The 17,389-nt window shown below is 46.0% G+C and overlaps 1 protein-coding gene across 1 annotated transcript in view; it reads left to right on the forward strand.

Moving 5' to 3' along the window:
* The window catches only part of LOC147718734 (sodium- and chloride-dependent neutral and basic amino acid transporter B(0+)-like), a 746,574-nt gene that overhangs the window by 344,722 nt on the left and 384,463 nt on the right, over positions 1–17,389 (forward strand). The window contains exon 7 of the mRNA XM_086966771.1: positions 8,639–8,779. Coding sequence (XP_086822897.1) covers positions 8,639–8,779 — 141 coding nt within the window. The remainder of the gene's footprint in view (positions 1–8,638; positions 8,780–17,389) is intronic.

Raw genomic sequence — 17,389 nt, forward strand, 5'->3', positions numbered from 1 at the left:
AACCTAGAAATAAATGCGGCAAGCCATCAAACATCTGAAAAATGAGAAGGCTGCAGGGCCTGACAACATTCTTGTGGATGCATCGAAGGCAGGCATTGAAACATCAGTAGAAATTATCTACCCCATGTTTGCAGGATTTGGGATAAGGAAAAAGTGCCATTAGACTGAAAGGAGGGATATCTCATGAAGATCCCCTAGAAAGGTGACCCGAGTAATTACCGAGGATTAACTCTTCTGTTAAACTCAGGCAAAGTGTTCAACAGAGTCATCCTGAACAGAATGAAGAAACAAGTAGACACTCATTTGCGTAACCAGCAAGCTAACTTCAACTAAGATAGATCCTGCACAGACTCAACTATGAGAAGACATTGAACAGCGTGGCCAAGGAGACCCTTTGGAAACTCCTCCGCCATTACGGTGTGCCAGATAAACTCATAAAAATAGTCTGGAGCTCTTACAAGAGAATGATCTACAAGATAGTCCATGGAGAACAACCCACAGAGGCCTTCCAAGTGAAGACTGGTGTTTACAAGGTTATTTGCTCTTGCCTTTTTTCCTCCTCCTGGCCATAGAATGGATCACTAAGACATTTACAGCGAGAGAAGAAATGGGATCCAATGGATTGCTTGGATGAAGCTCGACAACCTGCACTTTGCAGTTGACATGGCTCTTCTCCCCCATACCTATCAGCAGATACAGGAGAAGACTGACAATGTAGCAGTCACATCAGCTCAACTTGGCTCCAAAATCCACAAAGGAAAAAACAATATCCTGAAGGTTAACACAGGCAGCACAGCTGCTGTCACTATTGCAGGAGATACACTGGAAGAGGATGACGCCTTCAGCTTCTTGGGCAGTGTCATAGACAAGCGGGTCAGCACTGACACCATTGTCAAGGCAAGAAAAGGCAAAGCAAGGGCTACCTTTATTCAGCTAAAGAAGATCAGGCACTCCAAGGACCTAACACAACAAATTAAGATCAGGCTTTTTAACAACAATGCAAAATTGATCCTTCTGTATGGAGCCGATACTTGGAGGACAAAAGTGACCACTACCACAAAAGTCCAGACCTTCATCAACATCTGCCTGGGAAAAATTTCCAAATCTGCAAGCCAAACATCATCAGCAACAACAACATATGACAGCCGATTTTCCAACTCCTTGCTCATGCAGAATCATGAAGATCATTAGGTTTGGATAGTGCACACCCTCTGCAAGCCCACATCAAACACCACCAGGAATGCCCTGACAGGGAACCCTTAAGTAAAAAGGAAAAGAGGAAGGCCAAGAAAAACCTGGCGCCGAGGCCTCGAGGCTGACTGCAAGAAGGGCTGCTCCTGGAATGGGCTGCTCCTGAAAGGAGAGTCCTGGTTGATGGCCTAAACTCCAATAAGTAAGTACCATATTTTGTTAATCTTTATTTTTGCTTCAGTGCTTTGAAGGCACAATATTTTTTCCACAATATTCTACTACTAAATCTACGCAAACAGGAGTTCTAAAGTTCTGTGCTAAGTATTACACCACAGCAAACCTCTCCTTACAAATTATGGCAGGATTAAAGCAGTTGACATTTAATGGTGGAAGTGTGCTGTGAATTCACAAACTACTGTAAATAAGTATGGTGGGCACCTTTTCCGTGTGTATTTTCTCTTATTCCACCAGCAAAATTGCAAGATATTTATCATACCCCGTAAAAATTACACCCCAGGGATTCTGTGTTTCATCAAACTCAGATTCAGGGCCTAAAAATATTAAACTGATAATGATGATGCTGGGTAATAACAACCCACAATAGTTGGGGGCGTGGCCACGGCGGCGAGCAGAATGGCTGCTCCGCAGTGAAGCTCCTCCGAGCGGGCGCCCGAAGACGGCAAACGGAGATGTGAACTGGCGCTCCTGACCACACCACAGGCCAGTACCTGCCTCCGGATGACTGCGGGCCACCGACGAGCTATTTCCGAGCCGCGGGAGCGGCCGGATGCAGAGACCACGGCGGAGGGGATCTGAGGCCTCCGGGCATCGGCGCCATCTTCCCTCTGCGCTGGAGCGCCAGGTGAGTCCTGCTCTGCCTTGTCGGCCGCGGCCCCATGCCCCTCTGCTGCACTCCCTGCTGGGCTGTCGGGGGGCGCCGCTGCTGCTGCGCGGTCCCCGTTTCCCGGGTTCCCCGGCCCCCGTCTGCGGTTGGGGCCTCCGGCCCGGACGTGTGAGGGAGCCGGGGCCTGGATTACGGGCTCGCGTGGATCTGGGGTGGTGCCTGCGGGGCCCTGCTGGGGGTGGGGGGGTGGGTCGCGCAGCTGCTGGGGGGGCTGGGAGCATTATCTGGCGCTACTAAGCGGCCCCACTGTGCCTCTGTGATACACGCAACTGCGCTGCCGCGTGGAGCTACACCGCACTTCCTCAGTGCACACCCACGATTGAGGTGGCGACGTCCAGCACGTGGAGACGACCCAAAGGCGCTCCGTTGAGCTAACTGTGTCTAGCCCACGTTTTATTGAACTGACTCTCCTGGTCTGAGGCCACATCACTTGCCTGTCGCACTTTCTCTACTGCACTAGCCATGGTGAGGGTCGTCACCGACCGCCTGCCCTACCATTGATCCCGGCTCTCCACCACTGTCGCTGCATCTGCGGCACCGCCTCACACCTGCAGCGATGGGGAAAAAAGACCCGGCCCAGAGGACGCTTAACTTTGATAAACCACCACTGCCTGCCGCTGATCCCCCTCCGGGTGCGGCTCCTGGTGCACAGGGGGCACATGATAATGGCGACGCAACTTCCATGATGGCCGCCTTGATGGGGGAGATGCGTGCCGGCTTTAAGGCTCTAGACACTCGCTTTGACAGTCTGGAGAAAAAACTGTCTGACATCAGCTCCACGGTGCAGGCTCACGACCGGCGCCTGGACTTAGCGGAGTCCAGGATATCTGATCTGGAAGACGGGTCCTCCAAGGCTCTGAAAAGGCTTGAACGGGTCGAAAAGATTCTTAAGGACGTGGCCATTAAGAATGAAGATTTAGAAGCGCAGAGCCGGCGTAATAATATTCGAATCCTTGGCGTGGCGGAGACAACTGCCACGGGCCGGTTCGACACCTTTGTGGAGAAGCTCCTCATTGAACTGTTCGGCAAGGACACTTTCACGGCCGGCTTCGTGGTGGAAAGGGCCCATAGGAACTTGGGGCCTAAGCCAAACCCGGGGCTGCCGCCTCGGCCCATCATCGCCAGGATCATGAACTTTCGAGACCGCAATGCTGCCCTCCGGGCTGCACGGGAGATGGGTGAAGTGCAGTGGCAGGGGAGTAAGCTGTCCTTTTTCCCTGACTACACTTTGATGGTGCAGGAAGCGCGATGGAAGTACACCAGTGTCAAGGCGGCTCTCCGCAATCTCGACCTAAAATACAGCATGCTTTACCCTGCCCGTTTAAAAGTGGACATTAATGGCAGATTCCGCATTTTTGATTCCCCGGCTATGGCTCAGGACTTCTGCCGCTCATACAAACAGGGTCCTGGTTCGGCCTCTGGCTCCAGGCCTACATCTCCACAGCAGCTGGACACACAAGCTAGAGCCGACTTATTTGCTGACTCTGGCCGGGGCTGATTGCCTGTGACACTATGACTATGGTTGCATGTTTGTTGGATGGGGTGTGTCGTTACATCCGGATTTTCATGCTTGCTATAATCTCCGATTTTGTGCTGTTGGGTTGCCCGCTCGGGGGATGGCGTTGCTTCCCCCCATGGCATATGCCTATGTGTTTTGCTTTTTTTTCTGGGGCGTGTCACGCTTCAATTTGCAGAAATATCCAGATGCTCTGTCTCACTGTTCATTGTTGTTCTGCACTGTTGCTCAGAAACTAGTTGGGTTCTGCCTCTCTTGGGGTGCGGGGAGGCTGGGTGGTGGGTGGGGGAGGGGATGTGGGAGTTTTTTTTGGTTCCCTTTTTTTTTCCATTGTCGTTTGCTTGCGAGTCACATGCTGTTGGCTTGTTGAATGACCGCTTATTGCTCACACCTCTTGATCTGACGCTATGGCCCGGATAGGTTTGCAGGTTGGTCCATCGAGTTTGACGCTGATGACATGGAATGTTTGTGGGCTGAATTCTACCCGTAAACGGAAACAGGTTCTGCAATACGCTGATAGACATAAGACTGATGTCCTTTTTATACAGGAGACTCACATGGTTCAGGCGGACACGGCCTCCTTTGCTAGGAGCTGGGGTTCTCACAGAGTGTTTTCATGCTACAGTAGATACGCGCGTGGGGTGGCAATTCTAATACATAAGCGGATTCCATTTGTCTTCATAAATAGTAAAATTGATGGCGAGGGCAGGTATGCTCTGCTCTCTGGGCTGTTGTATGGCCATAAAATTGCTTTTGCGGTGGTCTACGGTCCGAATATTGACTCCCCGGCCTGTTTTGAGGACCTGTACCTCTCACTTTTACACTCTGACATAGACATGCTAGCGATAGGGGGCGATTTCAATATGCTGATGGACGCCAGTAGGGATAGCGCGTCCCCTTCCCCGGATCGCAAACCACTCTCCCGCGCTGCGGTGGCGTCCATGTGCTCCCATTTTTCCCTTCTGGACATAGAGGCCAAGTTACACTCTGCCTCTCCTGCTTTCACGCATCATTCCAGCTACCACAACACCAGCACCAGAATAGATTACTGGCTACTTTCTCCAGGTTTGGCGGGCTGGGTCGCAGATCATTGCACTCTTCCCCGCACTCTTTCAGACCATTCCCCAGTAGTCCTGTCCCTCGCAGTCCCTCGACTGGGCGGCTACGAACGGCAGTGGTGGTTTCCTGAGAGGGCATTAACAGACCCGGTCTTTGCGGAGGGGGTGCGTGCTGCAATTGAAGACTACTTCGAACTCAATACTGGATCAGTGACCACCTGGGCCACACTGTGGGAGGGGTTCAAGTATACTATAAGAGGGGTATGCATCACCAAGCATGTTGGGGCGCTGCGAGATATCCGTGCTACTCTGTCCCGCCTGGAGAAGGAGTTGTTGGCTGTTGAGATTGTACTCCTTGCTGACCCTTCCCCGGGCCACGAGGCGCATCGCCTCGAATTGCTCCTAGAATTTAGGGATGCGGCAGACAAGGAATTGAAGTATTTGAGCAAATACCATACGGCGCGCCAGTACGGTGAAGGCGATCGCCCGGGTAGATTGCTGGCTCAGCTAGTCCGCCCTCCCCGACAAGCGGCATATATTACTGAAATATCGGATGCGCAGGGCGACCGCCATTTTACTACCCCCGCCATTTGCAACACCTTTTTGGCCTACTATCGGCATCTTTACAAAACTGCCCTTACAGCAGAATGTCGCGACCGGCGGCCGTACATTAACGAGATCGCTATGGTGTACCTGGAGAAATACATGCAAGATTTTTTGGCTCATCCCATCACTCCAGAACTGATTGCGGAAGCGATCGACACCTTAAAGGGGTCCTCGGCGCCTGGCCTTGATGGCTTCACGGCCGATTTTTATCAGGAATATAAGGAAGAACTAGTGCCCATACTTATGGAAGTGTACGCCGGGGCCCTCATAGCGGTCATAGTTTTGTTGCCCAAACCAGGACGCGACCCCACGATCTGCAGCTCTTATCGCCCACTTTCACTCCTTAACCTGGACTATAAGATCTTGGCCAAAGCGCTGGCGATGCGGTTAGCGTTGCTGGTTAACGCCATTATATCACCAGCACAATCGGGCTTTGTCCCTCAGAGGTCAACATCACTGAACCTTCGCACGATTTTTTCGGTTCTACACAGAATCAATCCAGCCACCCCTGCTGCCTCGGTCTTTCTAGACACCGAAAAAGCTTTTGACACGCTAGAATGGCCCTTTTTTCTGGATGTGATGCGCAGGATGGGCATGTCCGCGATGTTTGTCGTGACAGTGGAGCTACTGTACACTGCTCCCGCGGCTCGCATTCGCCTAAACGGCACCATTTCCGACAGATTTACTCTCTCCAGAGGTACCCGCCAGGGATGCCCCTTGTCTCCCTTGCTCTTTATTTTGGCAATGGACCCCCTGGTGCGACACTTACAGGAAAAACATCTACACAGAGGGCTGCAGTTCCGCACGGGCCCTCTCTTGGTTTCGCTCTATGCGGATGACATGGTCTTATATGTCCGTACTCCGGAGACCAAGCTGCAACCCCTGCTATCTGAGATTGCACGCTTTGGCGAGTACTCTGGCCTTAGCGTTAATTGGCATAAGTCACAATTGTTTCCCCTGACCCCTGCCACCGCGCAATGGCCCTGCTCCCTCCCACTGGAGTGGTGCGAAGAGTCTGTCAAGTATCTGGGGATACATATACACCTTGACACCGTGTCCATTATCCGCCTAAACTATAGACGAGCCCTCGACTTTCTGGAGGATAACACCGATAGGTGGCTCCGTCTCCCTTTGTCCATGGCTGGGCGCATTGCCATTGTTAAGATGGTTCTCCTCCCCCGGTTTTTGTACCTTTTCAATAATATTCCGATTCCTCTTACCAAGGTTTTTTTTACACAATTGCGTACTGCCTTGCTGAGATTAGTATGGGGGGAAAACGCCCACGACTAGCCTGGCGCACACTAACTCTACCTTATGAGCGGGGTGGCTTCGGGGTCCCAGATTTCTACCTTTACTACCTTACCGCCCAGTGTTCCTACGCTCACTCTTGGTATCATCCTGATGCCAGGATTCCGCATTTGCGGCCCGAAGCTGACGCGGCGCTCCCGGTGAGCCTCGCGACGATTCTTCCCAGGGGCCTCCCCCGAGAACCACGGGACATACTCCCACTCACCACAATGACTTGGGCTTGGGACAAACTCAGGCGCTTGCTTCGCGTAGACACGCTATACTCTTCCGCCCTCCCGCTGCCCAACGCCAACTGGCTCCCTATAACGGGCGAAACGGTGGTAAGCAGATCGCTGTCGAAATTCCAGCTGCACACGATTGGCGACCTATTCCCCAATGGCCACGTTTTCACAATCACTGAAGACCCCCGCTTCACTGATCGTACATTTATGGACACATTTATTCTTACAAGAGTGCGGGCGCTGTTGAGAGCTACTTTCAAAACATTCCCTCTACCGCCGGATGATACCCCAGCCCTTACACACATCATACAGACCACATCGGGGGCCTACATGGTGTCCAAGCTTTACAAGCTGTGCTTGTTTTCACTTCCCTAGTCGGATCAAGCGGTCCGCACCGCTTGGGAACTTGATATAGGCACACAGATCACAGATGACCAATGAGAGGCGTGTTGTCTAATGACCAGGGAGGTCTCCATGAATAGCAAGCACAAACTTATACATTTTAAATTTCTTCGGAGACTGTACCACACACCGGTGCTTTCACATAGGATTGACCCCACCAGACCCCACACCTGCCCTAAATGCAACGTCCCTCAGGCTGACTTTGCACACCTTTCCTGGACCTGCCCGAGTTTGTACACCTACTGGGTTGAGGTACACAGAGCGTTGGGTGACATACTGGATCTATCACTGACTGTCACGCCTGAGATTGCCCTGCTGGGGTACGTGTCCAATTTCCCTCGCAAAATTCGCAAGTTGGCGTCCATTTGCTTCCTGCTGGCCAAAAGAGAAGTGGCGCTGCTTTGGTGCTCGCGACGCGCTTCTACAGTCGCGTCGTGGCGCAGGAGCGTGGCGTTCTGTAATGTGAACAGCGTGGAGTATTCGGAACAGCTTCCGACATCCTCCCGCCCCTTGGATATCTGGGGTCCATATCGCCAATATCTAGCTGGGAGGGCGGAGGTGGCACCCTCTCAATCCCTACATCCCAACACTCCGACCGGGGTGGGTTAGAACGTGAACCCTCCTTCTTTGACCCCGCTTTGGTGTTGACCTCGTTGCAGCACACTCATTTTCCTAGTGAGTGGTGGCCGGGTTCTTGTGGGCCAGGGGTTCCTCATCCTTCCTGGCACTGAAGCCATTTTTCCCTGGTGCTGCAGGCTTTAGTGCTGTGCTGGATCCGGCTAGTGGACTGCTCTGTCTTCAGCCGCGTATGTTGGCTCTTGATGGTTGCTTGTACCCTTGAAGGGTGGTGCCGGACGTCGTCTGTTTTTTGCTCTAGGGTGGTTGTTGCCAATAGTATTGTGCATTGTCATACTGACTGAATTGAAGTGTTGTTCTCGCAAGACGATCAAAATGTGTTCTGTTTCTTTCTCCCCTTTTTCTATTTTTTCTCATTTACGTGCAATTAGTGTTGTTATACATTCATTTCTGTTGCCTCATCAGAAAAAATGTACACTGCTGTATACATGCTATCCTGCTATGCGATCACGATGGACAATTACATGTACACTTTGTTCTGTTGTCAATGCCACTTGCTTTTCCTCTGTGCATGATGTGTATCAGCTTGATGACAATGTGGATTGCTTTACTTGCCTAAATAAAGTGTTTAAAAAAAAACAACCCACAATAGTCTTAAAAAACCTTAAGAAACTAGTTTACATTGTGCTATAAATAAATCAAAACAAAGGAAATATTTGATGCAGAGAGAAATGTTTTTTTTCGTTCATAATATTTTTGTAATCTCTTGTTTATTTATTTTTTATAAACAGAAACTCTCTCCTAAAGTATGCTGTGGTTGATGTCATGTTTTATGTATACGCATCTGTTTTGGTAGGTGGTGTACTTTTCAGCCACGTTTCCATACATTATACTGATAATATTAGTGGTACGAGGTGCTACTCTGGAGGGTGCTATGGATGGAATTGACTTTTACATCGGAAGAAAATCCAACATGACAAAACTGTATGAGTCAGAGGTGAGTTAAAAAAAATATTGAAATAATAATAATTTGTTTGGAATATAAATTAACTGAAATGATGAATTTCAAAAACATATATAAGCCCGAAAACTTCATGGTTACCAGATGGGTTTCCTGCTGGTAATATGTGAGTAGAGATGTATCAGTGGAGAGGAATTTTCATTCATTGCACATTCAAAAGAAGCATTGGCAAAGCAAATGGGTCTCACCTATGAGATCTATTAGCTTTGCCAGTGACAGTTAGCCATGCTGTATGTGAGCACTGCTGCTGTGCATATATATATATATATATATATATATATATATATATATATATATATATATATATATATATATATATATATATATATATATATATATATATATATATATATATATATATATATATATATATATTTCCAGCGGCTGCACCACTTGGGAGGGTCCGCATCTGACAAAGGCGAAAGCCGAAACGCGTTATGCAACATCCCGAAAATAAATTGAGCTTCTTGGTCCCGTTGTGTCCCCTTGTCTACTTTAATGAGATGGACTGTTTTTTGCATTTTTAGCGCTTGCCATATAGCGCAAGGGAGGCCCTTTCTTGAGTGTACTGGGTTATGGAGAGAGAACAATGTGGAGTGTCAGATTGGAGGAAAGGACACATTAAGGGAGAACAATGTGTAGTGCTGATTTTGGGCGGAAAAGCAAACTGGGAAAACAGATGGAAAAGGTATTCACTCTCATAAAATACTTTACAAAAATGAAAAAAAGGGTTCCTGAAACGTGAGCACTCGTTTAAGAAGAGGACAAACCAATCGGAGCGGTGGTAAACAGGCTTTGCTCCACAGGAGTACCCTAAGACATCCTGGCTAAAATAAATAAAGTCAGTGAATAGAACGCATGAAATGTGATTGATAAAAGACAAAGCCCTTGGTAAGTAATGCATTCCTAGGTAATCTGCACCTTATCCCTAATATGTCTTTGGATCACGCAGCCGCGCTGTCTGGTAGGCTTTGACCTATCCAGGTCAAACAATCATCATCCATAATTGTCAAAGAACTTACACATTTTGCCACCCTTTCTTTCTTGCTGGAGTGCATGAATTCCTAAATGTATGTGAGTACCAGAGAAGAGTGAGTTGGGCTTTAGAGCTCTAATTAGTTAATTGGCAGGAAGGGTATTTTTGCCTGTAGCAAGCTAAATGACCGATATTATTAACTTGCAGGTTAATCGAGGTACCAAAGTTAGAAAATCTATGTTCAGATCTCCATGCTCTTATCAGTAGCTGAAATGCCACATTCAGTAAATTTTGCATTCCATGGGGCATATGTACAAGCCCCTATCGCCACCACAACATCACCTTTGGTGACGTTGTGGTGGCAATAGGGGCTGCGCCTTATGTGCAAGGCAGCATTAAGCCACTTGATGTGGCTTAAAGCTGCCTTGTACATAAGGCCCCCTTTCATGCTATGGTTAGTGTGAAAGGGGTGGGCAGTGGATTTTGCCGTGGGCGTTCCACAACAACACCCATTCATTTTGACGCTGCCCCCTATGTACAAGGGTGGCGTACATAGGAGGCAGAACCAAAATTAAGACCAGGTAAAAACTGATGCTTATGCTCAGGTGTTGTGTTTATGGACTGTTAGTCCTGTGTTCACTTTAACATCTTATGCCTCGATTACTCCTCTCCAGTTTCTGTTGTGTGGTTAGGACAGTTAGGGACCGGCCACGGTGAATGAAGCTGTCCTGTTAGAAGAAGGCAGGATTAGTCTTCTTGATACTCTTGCCTTCTCCTGCACACTCCCCCATGGCCGGCCCGACAGTACAGGCAGAACTGTATTAGAGGGAGTGGAAGACAAGGTGAGGTTATTCATACCTAGCAGTGCAATGAGTCTGTTTTCAACTTTATTTTATGCAAGTCGGTGGTCATTGCTACTGACCTTGGAAGGGTGATTGGGTGAATCAGCCAGAAATTCACTAGGACAAACATTAATGACTACAAATTGCTTTGAATCTATGCCCACTAACTACTGTCACCTGCACTTTTACTGACCTATGGATACTGCATTTGAATGCAAAAGAGGGATCTGTGAGCCCCGGTAACTTTCAGCTACTGCCCATGAGGAAAATTAAAGATTGTTTTGGAATTTATATCTACTGCGCCCAATTGTAGTGTCTTCTGGTCTTAAAAAAAGCTGCATTTTCAGACAACTCTATGGCCTTCATTTTTGATCCCAAAACGTTCCTGTCATTCAAATTTGTGAGTAAATCCTTAAATTATGATCATCAATTTACTAGGCAATTTCCATGCTTAAATGTACAAGATCATTTAAATTGGTGCTGCTCTGTGAGCCCCAAATACCATTTATGATTTAGCTCATGGTGAATAATACAGACCCACTTAAGGCCATATTATAAGTCTTGTGGTCCGAGGACTGCAAACCCATGTTGGTGCTGCACGACTGTGGTCCCGCCAAGCAGATTACGAGTTTCCTCCCTGACGGCGGTGATATGGAGGTTTCTACTCAATGTTAACATTGGCAGAGAGGAAACAAAGAGTGGCCCCTGTGCCTCCTCTGCTTGTGCATGCACACAGGGGGGCATAACATGTGCCCCCCTGTGTGTATGCACAAGAGTTCTTTTCAGTCCATGCTTAGCAAGAACCTTGTGAGGCGTTCTTATTGCAGTGCCTTTTTGAACGGCACCACAGCCTTTGAAAGAGGCACTGTCCTGGGAACGCCCTGACGCCCGCCTGCCAGACTACAAATAACTTGTAATCTGGCGTGCATGCGGCAGAGAGTCTCGGCAGTGCGGCGGCAGTGCGGCGGCAGTGAAGTCCCGGCACCCCAACTGCCAAACCAAACCAATAATAGTATGTTTACAAAAAATTAGTAACAACAGTGGGGATTATTCAGAGTGTGGTGAATGTAAGATATCTGTCACAAAATTTAGGCTGCCTGTCTCAGCCCTATTTAGAGTCTAAACATGGGTAACTGGTCATACACATCTAAATTTAGCGAACAGGACATTCTTTAATTTTTGGTGGATGTGCCCCTTTTACTAAACTTTAAATAACCTCCAGTGTCTTTCACCTTAAGCAGAATAGTTGTATTTTTACCTATTATTTGTCACAGTTATTTACCTCTGACGGTTTAAAGGTAGAGTCAATTCAATTCAATTCAATGATCTTTATTTCAATTTAAAAAACCATAAAAGATTACATTAAATTCACATACTTCACATTAAAACGACATATTGTAACATTTCAAAGGGCACTCCACCAGATGACTACGCAGTTATTGGGAATCAGTGTCCTAGTGCAATACCTTTCTAGGATATTAAAAGAGAAAAATAAATGTAGGTAAAATCCCATCATTAAATACATTTGGAGATAAAATGGCATTGAGCAGCATTTAATTTTAAACATTCAGAAAATTAGTGCATCTTTTATAAATAACAGTTCTAGTCTATTAATAAGTCTTATTTAAAATATACAAATTTCATATCAAGCACCTAATATGATACATAATAGAGCATGATCCCTCTAATAGAAAACCAAGAGGCCTAGACCCAAATATAGATTCCATATACACTTAGAAGAAAAAGACCACACACAAAGCTTCTGAAATTTCTAAAATGCTTGTGTCATGTCTGATCGCAATATTCTTTCTGTCTCATGGCAGGATCTAGTTCCCAGAAGTTGACAGATGGGTTTAATCCATTTCGTCCTACAATGGATAATGTGCCTAATTTTGAACAACGGCAAAGTGTGTCTTTGTTAAAAGCCCAGAAGGTTAATTTCAGCGGTTTCTTTTAGCCCATAGACAATCCCGAAGGATCGTCCCAAAAATGCTTGAGTCCTAGTTTATAAAACCAATCACGGACATGTTTTAACCATGGCAACCCAGTACCATTTTTGAGTCTACGGATTTCCTCGAGACATTCTCTATAGTAAACAAGTTCATCTGTAGATCACAGGCGGACTCAAAACAATAGTGGTCGTAAAACTGCCTGTTGGTCAGTGCAGCATACATTTAGGTCCATTACTACTGGCATTAGCATTGTACGCACAGGTATGCTTAATATTTTTTTTTTTTAATTGTTCTCAACCACCATAAAAGTATTTTTTGGTGCACGGCCCCACAATTCAGCCCTGTATAGGGATGCATATTGCACCCTATATTTATATAGCTCGAGAGCAGGAGACACGGCTTTGGACAAACTATTCTCATATTTTCTTATTATTGGGAGTGAGTTTGGAGTAGTATAGTTTTACTTTTTTCCAACTGTGGTCTCCAATCCATTTTAGTGTCCAGTGTAATACCTAAATAGTTAGAATTTAGCACATATTCTATTTTCTCATTTTTGACAGTTAGATTTTTTTTAAAGATTTGTGTGAATTAACTGCCATATATTTCGTTTTGGTTAAGTTTATTTCCAGGCCCTTCATTTCACAGTAAGTCCCAAAAGTATTTAATAAGCTTTGCAGACCTTTGGGGGTTTGCAATATTAAGATTGTATTGTCAGCAAAGAAAACTGCCGGTACTGGCACCCCCCCTAACTTGGGAGAATCATGTTTGCAGCCCAAGAGGTATTCAGAGATGTCATTAACATACAACGAAAATAGGCTAGGGACCAGCACGCATCCCTGTCTTACCCCTCTTTTTACCTGAATATGATCAGTAAGTTCTCCATTTGGACCCCATCTAACCCTTGCAAAGTTATCCTCATGTAATCTTATTATCTGCAAGAGGATTTCCCCTGAAACTCCCTGGTCTTTTAATGATTTCCACAGGAGGTTTCTGGGGATGAGATCAAAGGCTGCCTTAAGGTCCACAAAGGCAATATACAAATGGGGTTTCCTAAATATAGTGTACTTCCATATTATACAAAGAAATGTAAAAACCTGGTCAATTGTGCTAGTTTTAGCTCTAAAGGGTAGAGTCAGCTGTGAGCTTTTATGGGATTACAATCTGTGAATTTGCTTCTCTACAAACTTCTTTCTGTTTGGGGCATTTAATGCGTGAGCAGAAGTAACGGATGGAGTGTGGAGGAGTGTGGCTCAATGGTTAGAGCGGCAGACCCCGATGCAGAGTTCTGGCCCGGGACCAGGGTTCAATTCCCTCCTCGGTGGGTCTTGGGCTCAATTTCTTCGGACCTGACAGTTCTCGCCTCGGTGCCTATTCTAATCATGGGCCCCACGCTGCAACTCTGGGCAATAGCTTGCTTAACCTTCACACTGGCCCCAACATCGCTAGGATGCCTGGCTTCACCCTGGTGGTGCCCAGGAGTGGACACTTCACAGGGAAAGCCAGGAAGGGTTCCACAGCAGTATGAGTAATAGCGCCAGGAAACTGGTTGGTGGCAGTACGCTCTACAAATACCTTGACATTTACATGAGCATATTGAGCATAACATAGATTGATAAGTGGATACAGATCATAACTTTGGAGCATGCACAGAGCCTTGAGACCCTCACTTGTGATCCAGCCATGCTCTATAAATCCTGATTGATTGATTGATTGATTGATTGATGCACAGAGAGATGTACAGACAGTAAACGTCAAGCTTATATCAAAGATGTACATTACATTAGCATCTTACATGCTAGATCCCATCATTCTGGTTGATAGCTTATAAGAGTTATGTGTACAGGAAACAGTGCTCAATTTGATCTTTAAATTGTTTTAGAAATAGCTGTTTCTTTTTATATACTCACACTTGGTGCATCTCAGGAGTGATCAATTTGCCTCATTGTTTTCAACATGCAAGTTTGTTAGCTCTTTTTTGAGCCAGCTGTACTGTTTTTTTCTGGCTGCAATTAGCAATCACAGTTTGGAACCAGTATTTTCAAGAGTTGAAAATCAGGGGCAAATTATTTGTAGGTGGAGAAGAAACTCCATCACAATGGAAAATAGAGTTCGCTCCCCGCCAACACAGTAATCCATTGGCCTGATTTATATTTCCATGGACCATAGGTATGGCTATGGTAGTGACTACTCCATCACCACCGTAGCCAAACTTCTCTGATGGCCCTTACTCTATCAGGCCATTGGAGAAGTGACTATATGTCCATCTGCTCAATTAGGATGGGAGAAATATAGCCACTTTTTACTGTTCTTCGCCATAAGCCAAAACCTAGTGGTAAGAAACAGTAAAAACTAAAATTGCCCCTCTTTCCATGGGAGAAAACTTTCATGCTGATGAGGGCATTATCTTTTTTTATTTTCAAAAAAAAATCCTGTTACTTTCTGTAAATTATTAAAAACTGTTTGGTGCAAGGCTCCATCATGTTGACAGAGCCCTGAACCAACCCGAAAGAAGCATTGACAGGAACTGGTGTGAAGACGGTTCCTGGTGATGCATTAGAAATGACTGCTAGTTATGTTATAGTATATTTATACTGCGCACAAATACTCACGAGTGTCCTGGCGTGCAAAAACAACACTGACCCCCTGGAATGAAGTCAGTTAACATAACTGCTTGAAGAGGAAGGTTTTCAATTGCTTTTTGAAAAGTCTGAGGTTCTTGATGTGCCACAATGCCAAAGGCAAAGAGTTCCAGAAGGTAGCTGCTTTGACCAATAGAGACTGGCCCCCCAACCGTATTCTGCGGCAACGTGGGATCGCCACCTGTCTCAGGGAGGCTGAGCGCAGCGGTCTGTTAGGAATATAGAAGGTAAAGCTTTCCTAATATACAATGGTCCAAGATTGGGTAAAACTCTATGAGCCAGAGTAAGAACCTTAAATTGTACTCTCTGGGTCACAGGCAGCCAATGCAGCTCACAGAGCCTTTTTTTACGCTAGACCTTCCAGAGATGTTAAACAGAAGTCTAGCCGCGGCATTCTGTATGTTCTGAAGCTTATTTTGAAGGTACCCTGGGATACCCGCATACAGGGCATTGGCATAGTCAATGCGGGAAAGAATAAGAGCCCGCACGACCATCTCCTTGGCCGACCTTGGAAGCAAAGGAAAAAACCTTCTCAGTGCTTTAAGAGTGCCAAAGCAAACTCCAGAGAGTTTCTTAATTTGGACTGTAAACCACAGATCCTCCTCGAACCTGGTGATCACTTCTAAAAAAAATGTGAGCTGCATCTCAGCTGGAGTAATTTACTCCATCACCCTGGAAGAGAAACAGGTCTCCTACCGAAAAGTAACCATGCCCTTAGCTTGTGAAACAACCTATGTACTAATAGGTAACTTTCATATGAATGTTGATTTATGACTCAAGCCCTGTGGACTCCATGTTTTTTTTAAACCATCTGAACTGTCATCAGAGGCCTGCTTTACTAAAATAAGATGTATTGTTGTTCTGTATTGGATGCACTAGACATGCACAGTTGCCTTTCTTTTCCTCAACCAGCACGCACACGTGAGAAGGCTGTATTTCAATAGATAGACCAATAGAATGCAGCCCACTGTCTTAACTGTAATTAAATGCTGCCAAATAATTAGTGTGAAGGGGTGTTTTAGAAAATTTCAAGTGTTTTGGAATTACTGAGGGCAGAGGAATGAAGTACAGCTGATGTATGAAGAATGAGAAGCATGGTTGTGAAGCAGGTATGATGGGTGAGAAGCAGAGATAATGGATGAGCCAAGGCATGAGAAGTAGGGACGGGAAGTTGGGATGATGGGTGAGAAAGAGGCATGAAAGGTAGAGATGATGGATATTGGATTAAAAGTAGGGGTGATGGATGAGAAGCAGGGGTGGATGAGAAGTAGGAATACAAGATGAGAAATGAGGGATGATCGATAAGAAGTAAGGATGATGCTTATGAAATAGAGATGAAGGATAAGATGTAGGTATGAGAAATGGGGATGAGGGAAGAGAAGTAATGATGATGGATAAGATATAGGATAATGGATGAGAGGTAGGCATCAGATTTAGTGATGAGAAACAGGAATAAGGATTGAGCATGTCCTAAAATGGATGCTGCACTAATATCTATGAAAGAGGTGAGTCAAAGCAGTTGCTTAGAACCAGAATGCTTTGTTTGCATATTTGCAAACTGTGATTAATTATTGAAATAAATCTAAAGAGCCCACAGAGGAACTGCAGTTACATCAGTGGGCATACTTGGTGTTGATTATGACTAGAGGTGAGCATAACTGGTGTAATTCCCTCTAGCGTAATCGCTCATAGTGACATCAAAATGACTCACATTTATGCCTAATTACGTGAGAAGCGTAATCCAGCATTTAGCGCTATTTTCTTACTGCAAAATACACCCTCAAGTCCAACATGGGCTCGAGGATGCGTTATACCCCATGGAAATACAACTAAATGCTACAGGACGTGAACAGCAGCAGCCGCTCTCTCTCTCTCTCTTTCTATCCCTCTTTCTCTCTTTTAGATCGATGTTCCTATGCTCCTGTGGTAGGATGTTTACCCCAAATTACTCTTGGTTACTCAAACTTCCCATATTTCACATCACAAGAGGACTGCGTAACTACTGAAATGACTCTTACTCCGGTACAATTAAAATGTCACCAAGGCCTAATTATACCATGGTAAACCTTAACTGTGTCTCCTTATCCAATTAAATGTCATGAATATTGGTCCCCCCACTCCCTTATTCTATTTCCTGGCTGGTGGCAAACTGCCTTTTGGGATGCATAAAAATGTCT

The sequence above is a fragment of the Lissotriton vulgaris genome, chromosome 4_1 (genome assembly GCF_964263255.1).
Source record: "Lissotriton vulgaris chromosome 4_1, aLisVul1.2, whole genome shotgun sequence".
Lineage (NCBI taxonomy): Eukaryota > Metazoa > Chordata > Amphibia > Caudata > Salamandridae > Lissotriton > Lissotriton vulgaris.